This window comes from Diplotaxodon limnothrissa, linkage group LG12 (genome assembly GCF_057381915.1).
Source record: "Diplotaxodon limnothrissa isolate DT_005_m linkage group LG12, D_limnothrissa_male_GT1.1, whole genome shotgun sequence".
Taxonomy (NCBI): Eukaryota; Metazoa; Chordata; class Actinopteri; order Cichliformes; family Cichlidae; genus Diplotaxodon; species Diplotaxodon limnothrissa.
The window spans coordinates 29685361-29703878 of NC_140607.1; the positions used below are offsets into that span (position 1 = coordinate 29685361).

The window sequence follows — 18518 nt, forward strand, 5'->3', positions numbered from 1 at the left end:
GGACAGTCAATCTTTTCCTACACAATACTAAAAAGACTGGTTATAGATATCTCACCCAAGTTCCTGCAAGGGAAAGGGTGATGAACCCACTTCCAGTTATATGATGTTTAAACAAACGCCTGTTCATGTAATAGATGTGCTGATGCTTTTAATAGTCTGTAAAGATTATAGCAAGCAAGGAACCTACTCTATAAAAGATGAAACAGAAGCCATTAAATGAAAAATAATAGATCAAGTGGACCCAGCAGTGGCATGTTTAACAGCATCAAAGATTCATATTTGGCTGTTAGGTCATATCTGCATTGATGTCGGTATCACATTTCAGGGGCACCCATTGTGTTCTTGATCCACTTGACTTGTTTTTCTGAGAGAAAAGAATAGACTCCAGGTTTTTTTATGTTACCACACTCTTTAGGTCCAAAAGAAGTGACTCCAACTAGCACTCCATTGCACAACAGTGGCCCTCCTGAATCCCCCTGCAGAAAGAGCAATCGCTTTTGAATTATTTACAACTTTCAAGGTGGCAGCGGGTCTTCAAGCACAAAAAATATGCATGATCCTTACCTTACAGGTATCAGTCTTTTTTTTACCCTTTGAACCAGCACATATCATGTCACTGGTGATAACAGGGTTGCGGTTGTAATAGTCACGAGAGTTGCACGTTACTCTATCGATCACAGTCACATTAACAGACATAAGGACATCTGATGGTTTGTTTTTTTGTAGTTAGTCCCCATCCAGCCACCAGACAGTTGCTGTCAGCTGCAGGGTCTTTGACATGTTTATGTAGCTGGAGACAATTCACCGTTTTGGTTTCCTGCACTGGTTCATTAAGCTGAAATAAGATTAAAAAGAAACATAACATAGGATATAAATTGTGTATACGTATCTTTACAAAGATTTTTCTTAATAAAAGAACTATATGCAGTAATTCAAAAACCGAAGCCTCCTTTCTCTACAATTTGCTTCAAGGAGTCAACGTGATCTTTTAAGCTTTATCAAAAAGGAAATCTTTAAGACTAACCTTAAAAGTAAAGAGGGGGTTAATTGTGAATTTAGTGACATGAATTTAACCAGCCAGAGTCAGTGAAAAATGTTAAGTGTTTCCATTTTTTGACCTTAAGGGGCTTGAGTATGACTGGATGCTTTCAGGTAACCACTTGAAAAGCATGCAGTCTATGCAATGGCCAGATTAAGAATTCAATACCCTGTTTACTTTTCTGAGTAGCATCAAAGTGTCTACAATAGCATGAGGGCTTTGAAGGTTGAAGATCAACAAAACTGCTATTTTTTAGTCACAGCAGAAAGGAAGGATGTTTGAATGAATATGGGCTTTTTATAAAATTTGTCTGATACTCAGAATCAGTCACAGAACAGATTAGAATAAATTACAGTGTTTGCAATGAACCTTAATTACAGCTACTAAAAGTGTTGATATTGTTAAAACAACATAGGGACATGCGAGAGCCTTGGAAGAGTATAACAGGCACACAAAGTGTTTGATTAACAGCATTTTGAATAAACAGCAACTGAAAATAGAAGAAAAGAGACTTTGATTTTGTTTGATTTAGACCATTTCTTATCTGAAGCTTCAGATATGTTATTTTAGATTCCTTTTTAATTCACATTGCTGAATCTTTGCTCTGCTCACTGTTGGACATTCAATTATCACCTTACCTTCAGCAACATGAGGTCATTGACTTTTTTTTCTTCAGAATAGCTGGGATGACGAACACATTTCTGAACCTTTCGGACCTGCCTTAAACGTGTCTCTTTCTTTTTCTTTTTCTCGATGGAATGCACTCCCAGGATCACCGTACTTATACTGGAAGAGAAAAAAAACATCAACAACACTTTGTGGTGATGATAGTTTGTTTATAGAACAGGTTAATAAAAATTTATAGATCATTGTTTGGTTGTTAGTGCTTTATAAATAAAATTCCTTACAGCATCTCTGTGAAAGATCTATCTTTGTAAAATGTGTAAAATGAGATTGTTTAATACTATGCTGTTGATAAAAATAAACATCAACGTATGCACATTAGCTCTACAGTTTCTATATCTTTCATCTATAATACTGTAGACACACTGGTCACATAAGCCAAACAGAGTAAATATGATGTCATCAGAAAATCTGTCATAATTCTGTAACTCAGTGTGTGTCTGCATGTGTATGTGTATGTGCATGTGTGTCTTTTTAAAAAGGTCTGATAGTTCAGTAAGAGATCAACTGTTTATTTAAAAGGTAGATATACTGAATGTGTGTGTGTGTTTCCATAATGAAAGCCAGATGCGGCAAAAATTGTATCTTTTGTAAATAAAGTCCATAAGCATCAGAATAATAAATATACTGTTGACTGGCATATACACAAAACAATTGTATTAAATTGCATTTTAACATTTTAAAGCTTGAAAATTGTAATAAAAGTACGATTTAATTTCCTACTTCGGACAGTGAGCAGCAGTCAGGACCCATGTTGGATCAATTAATATTCCTCCACACATTGTTCCATCACCCTCCAGCAGAGCCATAAAAGGCAGCGAGTGTGGCTTGACTTCTTTCCCTCCAATGATCTCAGAACCATGACCTAAAACAAAATAAAAATGTCCAGTCACTGGATGTTGAAGTCAAGAACAGATGAGCAAAAGAAAGAAGCACACTGCATCTCAACAAACTGCTTTGTAAGACTGAAAGACCTCAGTAATGTGAGTTTGCATTGTGCATGTTTACATAATGGAGCAAAAAGCAAATTCAAGAGAAAACACTGCTCACCAGACTGGATGATGAAGAGAATCACACATGTGATGAAAAGACTGAAATCTCTCGGGCAGAACATTTCTGCTTACCTCTCCTTATCAGATGCTGAATGCACTGAAACCTTGATCATAGCTGTAATGCACAACTTATGTTGAGCTGAAAGGATGTGGTCTGGCTGCAAAAGGTTCAAGCTTACATCATTTCAAGAACTCTGGTTGAATTTACCACGAATAATGACCATTTTGTTTATTTACTGTGCGATGGTGGGTTTCTTTACGTGATTCCGAGAACGTTGTCACTGGGTGCAGATATGTCAGTAAGTCACTGACACTTTCACATTTGCTTTCTAAAATGTCATCTTATTAACCAGAAGAAAAAATGATTTGCAGAATAAACAATGAAAAATGACACACTGTTCACAGACATGTTGAAATCATAAAACCATGAATGGACTCAAACATAGTGAATAATTGCAAACAATGCTCTGGAACTGTGTAAAACAAAAACTCAGTAAAACATTTGAGGTTGTCTTTTTGTGAAGTTTACGTTAAGTCTTTTAAAAAATTCATTATCACAGAAAAAATAATCATATCATTGATAATATTTGTATTTTAATATTATTTAAAAAAAACAAGACAAGGACAGAATAGGATAGAAAATAATGGATGTATTCAACTCTCTTCTGTGGTAAAGCTGGTATTTAAAAAAGAGGGAGAACAGGAGGAGAAAATAAATAAATAATTATTGTCACAGTCGGGGAAGTGGGGAATGAGAACCCAAGTGCCGGCCTCCTTATGCTGAACAGTGCGTTTATTTATAGTGCAGTAAATAATCCACAGAATAAATCCCCATGCACTCCCCTGACTCCCGTGTCGTGTCTTCTCCCAAAACATCCGTGTTCTGTGCTCTCCACTCCCGTGTCTCTCCATTCCCCATGCCTGCTGCTATCTGGCGTTCCACGCTCCTCCTGAGACACAATAGAAACAGCCATCAAGACACCACATAACTAGTCTTCAACACTGACTTGAAGACTGACTTGGAGTCTCACGCAATAATCCCACGCCAGAGGGAGCTCCATCATACTCTTAAATAGCTCCCCCTACGAGCCTCATCATCAGCAGGTGCATGGCATGGTCTTCAGGTGTGGTCAGCCCCCTACCAGGGCCACACCCACCAGGCCTGCAGGTGCCTGTCACCCAGCCTACAGGAAACAGTGCCAACCGCAGACAAACAAACATCCCAACACACACCTGCCTATTCCTACAACTTGGGACACAGCCGGCAGCTCAGTGCAGCTAAAACACACAATAATAATAATAATAATGATAATGAGTCCACACTGCTCAAGAACCCTGGATCCCTCAAACCCAGATCCCTGACAATTATAAAGAGTGCATATACACATACAAGCAATTGTAGTAAAGAGCCTTCAATATCAATATCAGTATCTTGTGGATTTTGTGGGGTCCAGAAGAGAGATTTTGGATGCCTCCGTCTGCATTTTGGACCCTTCCATGGTCAGAGAATACCACCACAGCTACCCAAACAAGCCCGGGAGGCTCACCGAAGGACTCACCTTCACTAGAGTCCTTCGGGTGCTTTAGACCATCGAACTATCAAAAAAGACCACATCTGGTCTAATGAAACAAAGACTGGGCTGAAACTGGGCTGAATGCCAAGCATCATGTTTGGAAGAAAACAGGTACTGCTCATCACCTGGCCAATACCATTCCTACAGCAAAGCACGGCAGTGTCAGCACCATGCAGTGGGGATATTTTTCTGTAAAAGGAAAACTAGTGGGAGACTAGTTAGGATCAAGGCAAAGATAAAATCAGCAATATACAAAGACATCCTTGATGATAACCTGCTCCATAGCACTGTACTTTGGACTTTGGGGAGGGTTCATATTCCAACAGGACAACGAACCAAAGCACACAGCCAGGATAACAGAGGATTGGCTTAGGGACCACTCTGTGAATGTCTTTAGTGGCCCAGCCAGAGCCCAGACTTGAGCCTGATTTAATATCTCTGAAGAAAACAGAAAATGGCTGTGGACCAACACTCCCCATCCAGCCTGATGGAGTCTGACAGGTTCTGCATACAAAAATGTGAGAAACTGCCCAATAACAAGTATGCCAAGCTTGCAGCATCTTACTCAAAATTACTTCAGGATATATTTCCTGCCAAAGGTGCTTCAACAAAGTATCGAGCAACGGCTCTGAATACTTAAATGCATGATATATTTTTGTTTTCCTGACTACCAGCAATGCAAATTTGTCCTCTGTAGAGCACCTTTCTAAACCTGAATATCTGGCATGCACTGCATACTACAGAACTGCCTCCTTTTGGTATCTACAGAGGACATTTAGGGCTTTCCAATGATACCAAATGTGAAGGGGTGGAGCTTTGGGAACTTTAGTTTTTTCATTAAGGAACATGGCGGCCATCGCTGCAAGCACATTTTATGGGAAGAAGAAAAGTAAGTGCATAAAACTTCTTATTGAGCAATTTTTAGCTATAAATGTTGTTAACATATTTTAAATAAGTCTCTTAATAACACATTAAAACATAGCATGCTTAATTCTAACTTCATTTTAGTATAGTATTGAAGTGTCTAAAAAATGTCCTCCGTAGTGGACATTTGTAGTCATTTCCTCCATTTTGTTCTGTTTTTTTAAATGACCAGAAAAGGAGTCCTTTTTAGAAGCAGAAAGAAATTTATTGCAGTTTGATGAGGGAAACCCAGATCTTGAGTTGTCTCATGAAGAAGATCATATGGAATAAGCCCTTGAAGAAGAAAGAAGGAGGAGCATCAGAGATGGTACTCAGACCTGAACTTGCTGTCATTAAGTGGTTGGACAACAAGCCAGTTGTCATGGCATCCTCTGTCGATGGCAATCAACCTCAGGACAGATGCACAAGATGGTCTAAGAAAAACAAAAGGTTTGTCCATGTGCCAAGTCCACTGGCAATTGCTGAGTACACTACCAATATAGGTGACGTGGACCTTGTTGCCGAATGTTGAGTTTCTACAGGATGGTCTCTCGCACTCAGAAATTGACAGTATGTGCAGTTTTCTACTTTTTGATCTGGCAATCACCAACTCGTGGCTTCAGTATAGCAGTGACTTGCAGTTTTGGGGGAAGAAAGCACTACAGTTCCTTGAGTTCAAACTTCTCCTTGGTGAAGAGTTGAAGCAAATATTTGCCATCAAAGTTCATTTTTATATGTTTGGCCTTCCAATGTCCTCTACAGTGGACATGTGATATCTAAAAAATGTAAACTTTTTTTCCCCAAAAAATTATTTCAGTCTTCTAATTACCTTACAAACATTGGGGGATTTAAAAATTTTTTTGATTGGACAACATTTTTTTTCCTGGTAGTCAGGGGGTTAATACATTTGCAAGAATTTCAAGCAAAGTTTGTCCCCTTTTTCATGATGAAATACTGTGTGTAGAATTCTGGGAAAAAATGAATTTGATCCATTTTGGAATAAGGCTCTAACATGACAAAAGCTACGTTCACACTGCAGGCGAAAGAGCATCAAATCTGACTTTTTTGGTATGACGGTGTGAACAGCACAAATCCGATATTTTCAAATCCGACCTAGGTCACTTCGGTACGTGGTACTGAATCCGATAAATATCTGATGTTTTAGAACGCGACTGCTGTTTGAATGGTCATATCGCATTAAATCAGTCTTTTACGTCACTGACACAAGACAGACGCCAATTATCAGCACTGGAGAAGACAAACAAGAAAGCATGGCGGCCATTGTTAAAGCACGGGCTCTCTTTTTTCTCAGTGTCCTTCTTTCTCTAATTAATTTGTCAAAATTCTGTCGGTTACGACTGTGCAGAAATTGATAGACTGCTGCAACAACACCTACTAGCTCTGTAGCCGCCATTTTTACTTTCGTAAACAGAGCGTGTTGTGTGTGACGTCTTCTTTTGCGCATGCGGGCCGCTTTGAGGGCCGTGAACGTTCACACTAGAGTGCGTTTGCTGTCACATTTTATTTGTAGTGTGAACAATCAGACAAAAAGATCGGATTTGATCAAAAAATCGGAATTGAGCATTAAGACCTGCAGTGTGAACGTAGCCAAAATGTGGAACAAGTGAAGCACTGTGAATGCTTTTCGGATACACTGTAGCTGGTTACTATTGTTTTGTGGAGCATGATGTACCAAGTCCTTCTTCTTCTACATGACGTTATCACACACACTGTCCAGCAAATTATCCCTGTGGATGAATTACAATATGGTAAATGGTCTGTATTTGTATAGCGCTTTACTAGTCCCTAAGGACCCCAAAACGCTTTCACGCACACATTCACACACTGGTGACGGCAAGCTACATTGTAGCCACAGCTGCCCTGGGGCGCACTGACAGAGGCGAGGCTGCCGGACACTGGTGCCACGGGCCCTCTGAGGCAACCAGTAGGCAACGGGTGAAGTGTCTTGCCCAAGGACACAACTGAGACTGTCCAAGCCGGGGCTCGAACCGGCAACCTTCCGATTACAAGACGAACTCCCAACTCTTGAGCCACGATCGCCCCTCAATACAATAGAGCTCAAATAAAAGGCATGGAATTTCATAGATATGGTTGCCTTTTCCCTTCAACATTACAAGGTCCATCCATCCATCCATTCTCTTCCACTTATCCGTGTCAGGGTTGCGGGGTGGCTGGAGCCTATCCCAGCTACTTTACAAGGTTACTCAATTTTTTAGTTTTGTTTTAGCTTATCAAGCAGTTTTATATAACCATATAACCACAGCTCTGTAACAGGAGGAGTGGCCCAGGACTGAATTATCTAAAAGTAAAATAAAAAAGTAACGTGTGGAAAAAGATTGGTCAGTGGTTTCTGAGCACAAGTAATCAGGATAAAAAATGAACAAATAAGAAAGCATGCTCAGTAATTTATCTACATCAAAACAAAATCAGTTCACAAGCCTCAGTTTCAGTTTCAGTATATAAAGCAGGAGCTGGTGAATCTTTCTCACTGGCAGGCTGAATAATTTCACTTTGTTGTTTTACTTTCATGAGTTTTGTATGTACATTAAAAAAACAAAACAAAAAAAAACCTTTGTATGCTTTTATTGCAGAGGTAGCCTTCAAATGCAGCAAACAGGAGTACTCATATTCTTGGGGTTACTTGGGGATTGAAAAACAAAGAAAAGGAAAAGTTTGTGCAATGATAAGGACTAACAATAATAAGGATCTGTCATATATGTGCAGAGATCAAAAATAAAAATGTAAAAGAATGAAATGATAATATTAATAATGCTCAAGTCAGTGGTCTATAGGAACAGCAGTAACAGATTTAACAAGAAAGATTACAAAGATGCTCGTGTTCATTAAATTATGTGGACTGATTCCTGTGGATTCCTTAAAATTCAGATGACTTCGTTGTTTTTTTGATCCACTTGAGTTGTTTTTTGGAGAGAAATGAGAAGACTGCAGGCTCATTTATCTCGCCACACACTACAGGTCCAAAAGAAGTGACTCCAACCAGCTCTTTATTGCACAGCAGTGGCCCTCCTGAATCCCCCTGCAGCAAGAACAAATGTTTGACATTTTTGGGGGGTGTTTTAACTATTCTGGAGATTTAAAAAAGCCAAAAAGGTCTTGCGCTTTATTGCAATTTACAATTTCATATTACAAAGCAACTTACTAATATATACTTACATTACATGTACTAGCCTTAGCGTTTCCATTTGAACCAGCACATATCATGTCACTAGTAATAACAGGGTTGCGGTTGTAATAACCACGAGAGTTGCACTTCTTTCTGTCAATCACAGTCACATTGACAGACAACAAGACATCCGACCTATTCTTCTTTTCAGTTTTTCCCCATCCAGCCACCAGACAGTTGCTGCCAGCTGCAGGGTCTTTGAGAGTTTTGCCCAGCTTGAGAAATGTCACTGTTTTGGTTTCCATCACTGGATTGTTAAGCTGAAAAAAAGAAGATTTGCATATTGATTATCTATGTATTATGTTTATATAAATGGCCTGTATTTATATAGCCCTTTACTAGTCCCTAAGGACCCCAAAGCGCTTTACATATCTAGTCATCCACCCATTCATTCACACACTGGTGATGGCAAGCTACATTGTAGCCACAGCCACCCTGGGGCGCACTGACAGAGGCGAGGCTGCCGGACACTGGCGCCACCGGGCCCTCTGACCACCACCAGTAGGCAACGGGTGAAGTGTCTTGCCCAAGGACACAACGACCGAGACTGTCCAAGCCGGGGCTCGAACCGGCAACCTTCCGATTACAAGGCGAACGCCCAACTCTTGAGCCACGATCGCCCCTTTATATAGTTATAAAGTAAGTAAATAAGACAGAACATAACAGCAGGGTGCATACATGAAACGCCCTAACTAAGCCGCTGGCTTAATATACAGGAATATTTGTGCTGAGTATGGCCTGGATGTCCCAAGGTCAAAATGGAATACACCCTCTAGGGTGGTTAAGAATGACCAAGCTAAGACCCTGTGGGACTAAGTAAAGAAAGAAGGCTGTAGTAATAGATGTAGCTATATCAAGTGATAGCAACATCAGGAAGAAGGAACATGGGAAGCTTGGGAAATACCAAGGGCCGAGAGAGGAACTACAGAAGATGTGGAGGTTGATTCAAAAGTTGTCCATGAGGTAATTGGAGCACTTGGAGCAGCTCACCCCCAAACTAGGTTAAGCTTCCTACAAGTGTCATTATTACTAAAACTAGTAGTGTGGCACACTAAGCAGGAAAGTGCCAGAGGAACAGGGGATAAAGCATGATGCTATAGCAACATGGCTGAGAGCTAAGATAGAAAATCCCTAAAGATAAAATTAATCAATACTTTAAATATAATTAGCTGGTAATTTCAACAGTGAGTGTAGTGTCGTGATACTGGACTGCAGCGAGCCAACACCAAATGAGAGTCAGTTAATAAACAGATTGCTAATTTTTAACAGTCAGTTATTACTCATTGGTCAGTACTAGCTTACAATGTTTTGACTTTAAAAACATGTTTCAACTATGTAAGAAGAGTAAGTAAAGAAAAGAAGAAAAGTAAATGTTAGGTCCTGAGCTGCCTAACATTTCATATTATTCATATTGTTACATATTTCAATTGTCTTTTCACAAATAGAAATGTTTTATGTAACATAAAAAACATGTAATACTAAATCAAATCTCATGTGATTAAAAGCTCTAAAAAAATTGTGCACTTTAATTTACTGCCCCATTTTAAACAAATTCCTCTAAGTGGGTTTTCTTGAAAAAGCGTTTAAATTACAGGGTTGCGTCTTTGCTTCATTTAGTATTGTGAATTGTACAGTGAATATTGACCTTACCTTGAGCAACATGAGGTCATTGCCCTTTAATATATTACAAAAGTCAGGATGAGGAAATTGTTTCTTAACCTCTCGGAATTGTTTCGAATCTTTTTCCTCTTTCTTGATGGAGTGTGCTCCCAGGATCACCTCACTAATACTGTAAAAGAAAAAAATACAGAGTAAAGTTAACATATATAAAAGCTTCATAGGGGAGGACTACGATAAGATAAATTAACTCTATATTTTGTTATATGCATATTATTAGAGGTGGTTGCGTTATGGGTTTTACTGAAAAATTACTTTCATGGGTGTAGGGTGATGAGGGTTAGAATATGAACAGATTTTGTCTATTGTCATTTTTTGGAACGTTATCAACCTCTATTTTCATTAATGTGCAAAGCAGTCAAACATACTCGTGTCTTACAGGCTTTTTTCCTGAGAGCTGAGGCTTGTCCTTAAAAACGGCAGAAAAATCTGAGGGATTTTTAAAAGCAATGCTGTAGTGGGGCGAGGTGGACGCACCTGAGCGTCATCAGCGATCACGCTGCGCCTGCTTTAAAAGGGTGAACTAGGTCCTTTCTTGGTTGTTGTAGGGGAAGTGAGCAACTGCGAGGTGAAAAACTGAAGCAGGGTGTGAAAAGTGACAGCAACCGAGAGTAATAAAAGCAACACTGAAATGTGGTCGCTTCCGCCATGAGTTTATTCAAATACATTTTTAAGGAGATGCTGATTTGATTGTGCCTACTATTAACATGATAAGTAATTATGTAAATTATTTACACTGAAGATGTGAAGTTTTAGCATATTTGTACTCACAGTATCAGTGAAAGGATTACTGACAGTATTTTATATGTAGACATATGTTATATGTATATATTATTTTATATTATTATGTATATATTATAAAAATGTATTAAAAAACACACACAATGTGTTATTTTTCACAGTCTGTTAAAAATATTAAGATATTTTGATTTGATGTCAGAAGAGTAAGTCTGTACTTAGTGCAGTGGGCAGCAGTCAGGACCCATTGTGGATGGATTAATATCCCCCCACAGAAAGACTTTTTACTTTTCAAGTAAGCCATGAAACTCAGGGAGTGTGGCCTGACTTCCTTCCCTCCAATAATCTCAGAACCATGACCTAAAATTAAAAGAAAATATTCACTTAAATATCTAAATCACAAGATAATCAAGTCAAGAACTTAAAAATGAAAGAAGGAACAGATGAGTAAAACACAAGAAATGCCAGCGGCTTTGTAATACTGAAAGTAATGCCCTTGCATTCTGTGTACTGAATGAATGTGCAATAGAAAATATTACTCACTTGACTGGATGATGAAGAAAATCAAACATGAGATTAAAAGACTGAAATTCTTCAGGCAGAACATTTTGTCTTACCCCTCTTTGATTAGATGCCGAATGCCATGAAATTTACTTTGATGCATAGCTTTATACGCTGAGTTCGAAGGATGTGGTTTGATCATGGAAAATAATGAGTCAGCAAAACTGACACATGCCAGCTGATGAACTGGTGATATTGTTTCAAAGCAAGTGGTCAGATTTATCACAAATAATAACAATTTTCTGTAGTTTCTATATGAGAGAGGGGATTAAATTGAACTTCCATTGTAGTTTTAAGGTTTTTATTAAAAGTCAAGAATGGATTAACTGAATTCAATTTAATTTTATTTATATAGCTCCAAGTTAAAAAGGCACTTATATTGGTGCCAAAGTATAATTCAGTTTAATGCAGTAACCTGAATTGTCAATCAAAGCGACCAATCACATTAGGACCCCATTTTGTTTATGCTCTACCTCCCAAACAGTCAATAGTCAGTTGATTTCAGTTTCAAGGAAATCTTCTGCAGCGCTTCCAAAGCACACACTCTGGTGTGCGCAATGGCTTCTTTGTGGCCGTGGCTGCTGAACTCTTCACATATGGATTTTTGAATTTCTGCACAAGGAATTGTGTAAAGTATCAATGAATACTAGTGTTTGTAAAAACTAAATAATTTGCTTGTTATTTTGATTTTTTTCATACAGAACTTTTAACATAAATATAATTCCAAATCTTTACCTCCAGAAAAAGTGAGCACCGACAAACACTTGCTCCTGCGTCTTCACTCCAGTCACTTGACTGCTTTGGATGTCACTCACCTGCTCTCTGCTGTTCCACAGACTTTGCCTGCCTGCCTACAGTAACCTCTCCTCGTGCTCATTCCAACAGCATGACAAGAAGTCCCACTTTCACTCCATTCAGTACTTGTTGCCTTCTTATAACATTTACTCTTCAATGGAGTCTTACATGGTGAGCGTGTACATAGGTCATGGCGGTTGAGTGCATTACTTTTTGTTTTTCTTTCAAACAATTCTAACTACAGATTCCAGGTCTTTCTGTAGCTGTCCACAATTGGTTCTTGGCTCTTGGCTCAGTCCTATGTCTGAACTCTTGTGGGGAGCATCTGGTCGTGGTTGATGTGAAATTATGTTGTTTCATTTCCACTTCCAGATTATGGCCCCAGCAGTGCTCACTGAAACCTTCAGTAGTTCAGACGTTCTACTGTAACCAGTGTCATCAGTATGTTTTGCAACAATAAGTTTGCAAAGGCCACTGATTTTATCCATCATGACATGTTTCTTCTGTGACACCTTGCTAATGAGCCTCCTTTTGTACAGGCCATCAGTTGGGACTTACCCAGCTGAATTTGCCCTTTCTTTACATGCTCAATACTTTTTTTACCCTGTAATAATAAAATAATGGATTGCATTTATATAGCGCTTTTCGGGGGCCTCAAAGCGCTTTACAATGCCACTATTCATTCACTCTCACATTCACACACTGGTGGAGGCAAGCTACAGTTGTAGCCACAGCTTCCCTGGGGCAGACTGACATTCTGTGTCCTGTGTCCATTCTCATTATTACATACAACATATGGACTTCTATGGTTTGATTTATTTGCATGTGTGGACTGGATGGATTTTTACTGATATCTGGCGAGAATTTCATATTCATATGCGCCTTTTTTTAGGAAATTGGGGAGATATTCAGTACTTATTTTACTCACTGTATATTCGTACATTTGACAGTTGAAATGAGCACTAAATCTGTTCACAATGCACAGGTTTATTAAAATTTACTGTTGAAATGCTACATCTCTTCAATCCATGCACATTCTGCACTTGGTAATCTGTTTACATTAACCCTATAAAGCCCTTTGTATCATATTTGATACCTGAGTTTCTGAGACTTCTATCTCATCAATATGATCAATACTTGTCATAATTTCAAAATGTTATGGACAAAATATTAACATTGTTGTTAACAAAACGTTGAAAAAAAAAGCCCAATGTATCAAATGCGACACAAAAACAAAATATTATAAATATATAATAAAAATATGTCACGAACAACATGATATAGCAAAAAAAAAAAAGTGTATTTTGTTATAAGGGTTAATAAACATCTAAGTTCCCCCCAAAAATGGGTTGGGGTTGAATGGGATGAGTCTTACAGGGTTAATGGTCAACACAAAACTTTCATCTTCCTGGTGAAACTGAACAAATGCTAATTTTGGATCGTGTTATCAGAATTACTCAAGTAATACAACGAATTATAGTAAAGAGAGGTACTTGGTAAGGGTCACAAATTTAACAAATATTTGTGTCTATCATAAACTCAACGGGTGCAATGACACAAAATGAACCCTCTATGGTGGATCCAGTGGTCAAGGTTTTTCAGGCAGCAGTGTTTTAATTGTTTACTAAAGTTTAATTTTATATGTTAATATATACCAAGACTGACAATCATATTTGACACATCACTTGCAAATTTGGCAACAATATGACAAATATGGCCGGTCACCGGTCATATACATGCTGGACTTATGCACAGTTCGTTTATTCTTGTTTTCTAAACAGGCAAGTGCACATAGACTATTTGAATTTGTGTTTGATGGTCTAGAAAAAAAAATTAACTCCAGTTACACTTGCTCGCCTAGATGGCTAAATGGTGAAGAGGACGAGACTGTAATTTTATTGACACTTTCCAAGATGACAGTGAATAAAGTGCGGGACCATGTGGTGACATATCATCATTCATATAAATGCGTGCAAACGTCACTTTTTTGAAGCTGAGGTGCGGTCACAGCACAAACCGTCATGGTGGGTGATCCTGACCACTATCATTAGACCCCCATTTATTGGACAGGCACTCGAGGATAGAAAGAGGAAATCTTTCATATCACATGACATACCTTTGTCTTCAAAACATGCACATCTAGCAAAGAATCATGCACTTCTCATTTTCAGCAGCTTTATTTGAGTTCATTTCAATCCCATTTCTTTCTTTTACTATTTTTTAAAAACGTTTAGACCACTAGTTTTTGGCAGATATTCAAAAAATGCTGAATTTTATAGCAAAAATACAGCTTTCCAGTCATACTGATTCAACTTAATTTCACCCGATATTTTCCCGTTGTGCCCCATCAGTGGGGCCTGCTCCACTGTTTGAGAACACTCATGTCCAGTAAGACTCTTAGAGAAATCTTATCTGCTTTAACAAAATCCTTTAAACCTCAAAATATAGACTCATATAAATGCAGACCATTGGTGACAAAAATTTGTATTTAAATTTATGCAACAAAAACAAATGTTTAACAGATAGTAAAGGTTTAACAAGGAAAAAGACTCAGAGAGAGATCTAATTTTGAGTCATAGTTTTTTTGATCCACTGGAGTTGTTTATCTGAGAGAAAAGCATACACTCCAGGGTGTGTTTTGTTACCACACTCCTTAGGTCCAAAGGAAGTGATTCCTGTCAACACACCACTGCACAACAGCGGTCCTCCTGAATCTCCCTGTAGAGAAAATTATAATATGATGGTCACTGAGTGTTTCTTCATTCACTGTGTGTTTATACATCACTCTGCATTTAATTATAAAATATTAATAATCTCTGCCCATAATAATCTCGTCAACAGCATGTCTTTTTCCTGTCCTCCTCCCTCTACCTCCCATTGGTCGAGGCAAATGGCTGCCCCTCCTGAACCTGGCTGTGCTGGAGGTTTCTTCCTGTTAAAAGGCAGCTTTTCCTTCCCACTGTCTCCAAAGTACTTGTTCAAAGGGGGTCTTCTGATTGTTGGTGTTTTCTCTGTATTATTGTACAGTCTTTACCTTACAATGCTTTAAGACAACTGTTGTTGTGATATAAATAGAATGAAATAGACTTGAATTTATTTAGTAGTTTATTTTTTCTGATCATTAACAGTTAAAGTGGTAAAAATGACTATCAAGCATACATACCTGACAGGTATCTGCTGTCTCTGATCCAGCACATATCATGCTGCTGGTGATAACAGGGTCGAGGTTGTAATAGGCACGTGAGTTGCACTTCACTCTGTTAATCACTGTCACATTGACAGACCTCAGGACATCTGACATTTGCTCGGCTTTGCTTTTAGTTGCTCCCCATCCAGCCACCACACAGATGCTTCCAGCTGCAGGATCTTTGACAGCGTTGCCCAACTTGAGCCAATTAACCGTCTCGGTTTTCTTCACTTTTTTGTTAAGCTAAAATTTAAGATATAATTACTTAAGCATAATGAATTCATCATTGCCTTAATAGAATTTTTACAATAAATAAATAAGATAAAATAAAAACAATAAAAAAAAAAAACACATTTATTTTAAATGAAACTACTTAAGCCGACTCAACATGAAGTCAGTCTTTAATCACAATCAAAATTGAGAGACTAAAGTCGTAATTCTATTTTGAACAAAAAATTCAAAATACCAGAAGTTTTCAGGATTGTGCAGCTTACACTTACTGTTATATCCTATACAAAATCCACTCTTCCAAGAGGGCATGACAAATGTGGCAATGTGTCTTGACACAACAACTGTAATCTCCACTTTCCCACTCTTTTCTTGAAAAACAGTTTCAAGATTTAAAGATTATCTTGAAGTTTCCACTTTATTCTCAAAATGATTAGTAATACTTTTGTTCTTAATGCGGCCCTGATGCTCTGTCGTACAAACATTAAATGAAAAAAGAAAAATTATCTAAATTTTGCAGAAAAGCATCTTTCTCTTTCTGGTCTCAGGTGGAATTTGAGCTGTTGAATTTTGAACAGATGGGAAGATGAGAAAGACCTTATTTTACATCTGAAGTTAAATAATCATAAGTGACAGCCTGGCTTTGCAGTTGTGTTTATCTTGAATAAACATTTGCTTTTCTTGCTTAACATGTATTATGTAATGTCAGCAAACATAACTTTTATAGAAATCGCTAAGGATCGTTTTTCCATTCTGTTATAGTCACCTTACCTTGAGTAACATGAGGTCATTGACCCTGTCTTTTGCATCAAAACAGGGATGAGGAAAACTTTTTTTCACCTTTTGGATCTGCTTTTTTTTATCTCTCCTGATGGAGTGCACTCCCAGCAACACGTTCTTAATTCTAAAAGAGCCAAAACAATGCAGTGTTAAATTAAAGTTCAATTATGGCATAGGTTTACTGGCCAAGAAAGTGTCAAATAGAGAAGAAATGAAGATTTGCTTTCTCTCTGATTACTGAGTGGTTACATGATAAAAATTTTTTTTTACTAAGGTCACGATGTGGCATGTAGCTGATTGGAGTATCATGAAGCTTAAACATGTTGACTTGTATGATATTTTCAATACCCATGATGACATGGATTTTTTTGTGATCCAGTAAAAACATAAACAAATGCTTCAGATTCCTACTTATCACAGTGAGCAGCAGTCAGGACCCATGCTTCATCAATTAGTATCCCTCCACAATTGCCCTTGTTACCCTCAAGCAGAGCCATGAAAGGCAGTGAGTGTGGCTTGACTTCATTGCCTCCAATAATCTCAGAACCATCACCTAAAATGACAAATATTCAAAGAGATCACTAAGACAAATGAGTCGACAAGCGCTTAAACCAAAGACAGAAAACTCTCTGCACAACTTACTTTGTAAGCCTATAAGACATCTATGTGACACAGATCACAGAATCTATACACAAAATACCTGAAGCACATCCAAATACAAATTCTAACATTTATGAAACCTTTAAAATCCATGTAGGAGTGATCAGGAAAAGTGAAATTACACTCCAACTAAGAAACCATAACAAATTTGCTGAAAAACATTACTATGACTTAGACATATGTACATTAATTAACCACTAAATAAATCAAAAGCAGAAGAAATGACTCACTTGACTGAACAATGAGAAGAACGACACATGAGATCAAGACACTGAAAAATCCGAAGCAGTACATTTCTTCTTATTTGGCTTTGACTAAAACACACACTGGTGCGCACTCGTCTTTATGTATCAAGCCTAAAGGAAGTGGTCTGAAAATTCAGCATAATGGGCTCAAGCAAGGCGTGGGAATGCATTTGTTTCAAAGATAGTGGTAGCATTTACAAGTATTCATTCAGTAACCATGTCTTTTTTCTATGTCGTTGCTGAGGTTTGTTCTGTCTGGTGTACAATGAGTCATCCTTGAGTGTACGTGTCCATAAATCTACTTGTATGAAAAAAGCTAGAAGAGTGTATTGATGTTAAAAGAAAAAGCACTTTATAATAACTTTACAGTTGGTGTAGAGATTATTTCCTTATCAGACATGTAGCTTTGAAGCAGCTTCACCTGTCAACTAGTGCCAGTAAGAGACAATGAGGCATGTCTGTCAGCAGACAGTCCACAGATACATCCTGAAGGAAACATCTCAAAGGTAGTGCCCAAAAGAAGAAGGAACTGATTATTTTCAAATTATTAATAATTAATTACTTAATTGAATGTATAGTCATAAAGTGGATGTTTTCTATGTTGACATTACTGTAATTAATACTACTCAGAATGAGAAGACAGTATGTGCAAGAAAAAGTTGTTCACAGCCTTCTCTTTTTTAAGGCTTGTAATACGGAAAGTGGTGTCAGTTTCTGGCTGACAGGTTGAATAATCTCACTTTGTTGTTTTACTTTCATGGGGTTTGTGTGTCCACAAAAAATGTGTTTTATCTCATGTGTTTCCAGCAAATGTGATTGACCGAAGCAAACAGGAGCACTTATATTTCTCTTGGCATTTTATGTAATTTGCAAAAAGAGAAAATATTTTTTTTTAATTAACAAACATCTTTGTTCACAAAAAAGAAAAAATGAGGGGAAAAGGAGTAAATATGTCATTTTCCACTGCAGGAACTAGGTGATTGTTTGTTTGTTTTTTCCAAAGGAGTAATTCTCTGTTGGCCAATAGAAAGAATATAGGTCTGGCTTTTCATGTCTCAAAGCTAACATGTCAACCTATATGTGCAATCTGCAGTGACAGCATCTAAAATATTAAATTGTAATCCATCACCTATCACAGTGGCTGTGTCCATTTTTGGTAAACAGAACGGCCACAAAGGCAAATATTTGAC

At 37.9% G+C, this 18518-nt stretch overlaps 2 protein-coding genes and 1 pseudogene across 2 annotated transcripts; all 3 read right to left on the reverse strand.

The window, feature by feature from the left end:
• Nucleotides 1-314: 314 nt before the first annotated feature.
• LOC146621564 (granzyme A-like) lies at nucleotides 315-2837 on the reverse strand (annotated as a pseudogene).
• Nucleotides 2838-8148: 5311 nt separating this feature from the next.
• LOC146621565 (granzyme A-like) lies at nucleotides 8149-11479 on the reverse strand. The gene is made up of 5 exons (XM_085368611.1): nucleotides 11416-11479; nucleotides 11091-11232; nucleotides 10108-10246; nucleotides 8448-8717; nucleotides 8149-8310 (listed from the first exon to the last, which is right to left on the reverse strand). The coding sequence occupies exons 1-5, from the start codon at nucleotides 11477-11479 to the stop codon at nucleotides 8149-8151; spliced, it is 777 nt and encodes a 258-aa protein (XP_085224737.1).
• A 3311-nt stretch (nucleotides 11480-14790) lies between these two features.
• LOC146621566 (granzyme A-like) lies at nucleotides 14791-17377 on the reverse strand. Its single transcript, XM_085368612.1, has 5 exons — nucleotides 17314-17377; nucleotides 16835-16976; nucleotides 16415-16547; nucleotides 15392-15658; nucleotides 14791-14946 (listed from the first exon to the last, which is right to left on the reverse strand). Exons 1-5 carry the CDS (start codon nucleotides 17375-17377, stop codon nucleotides 14791-14793), a joined length of 762 nt encoding a protein of 253 aa, XP_085224738.1.
• Nucleotides 17378-18518: the final 1141 nt, after the last annotated feature.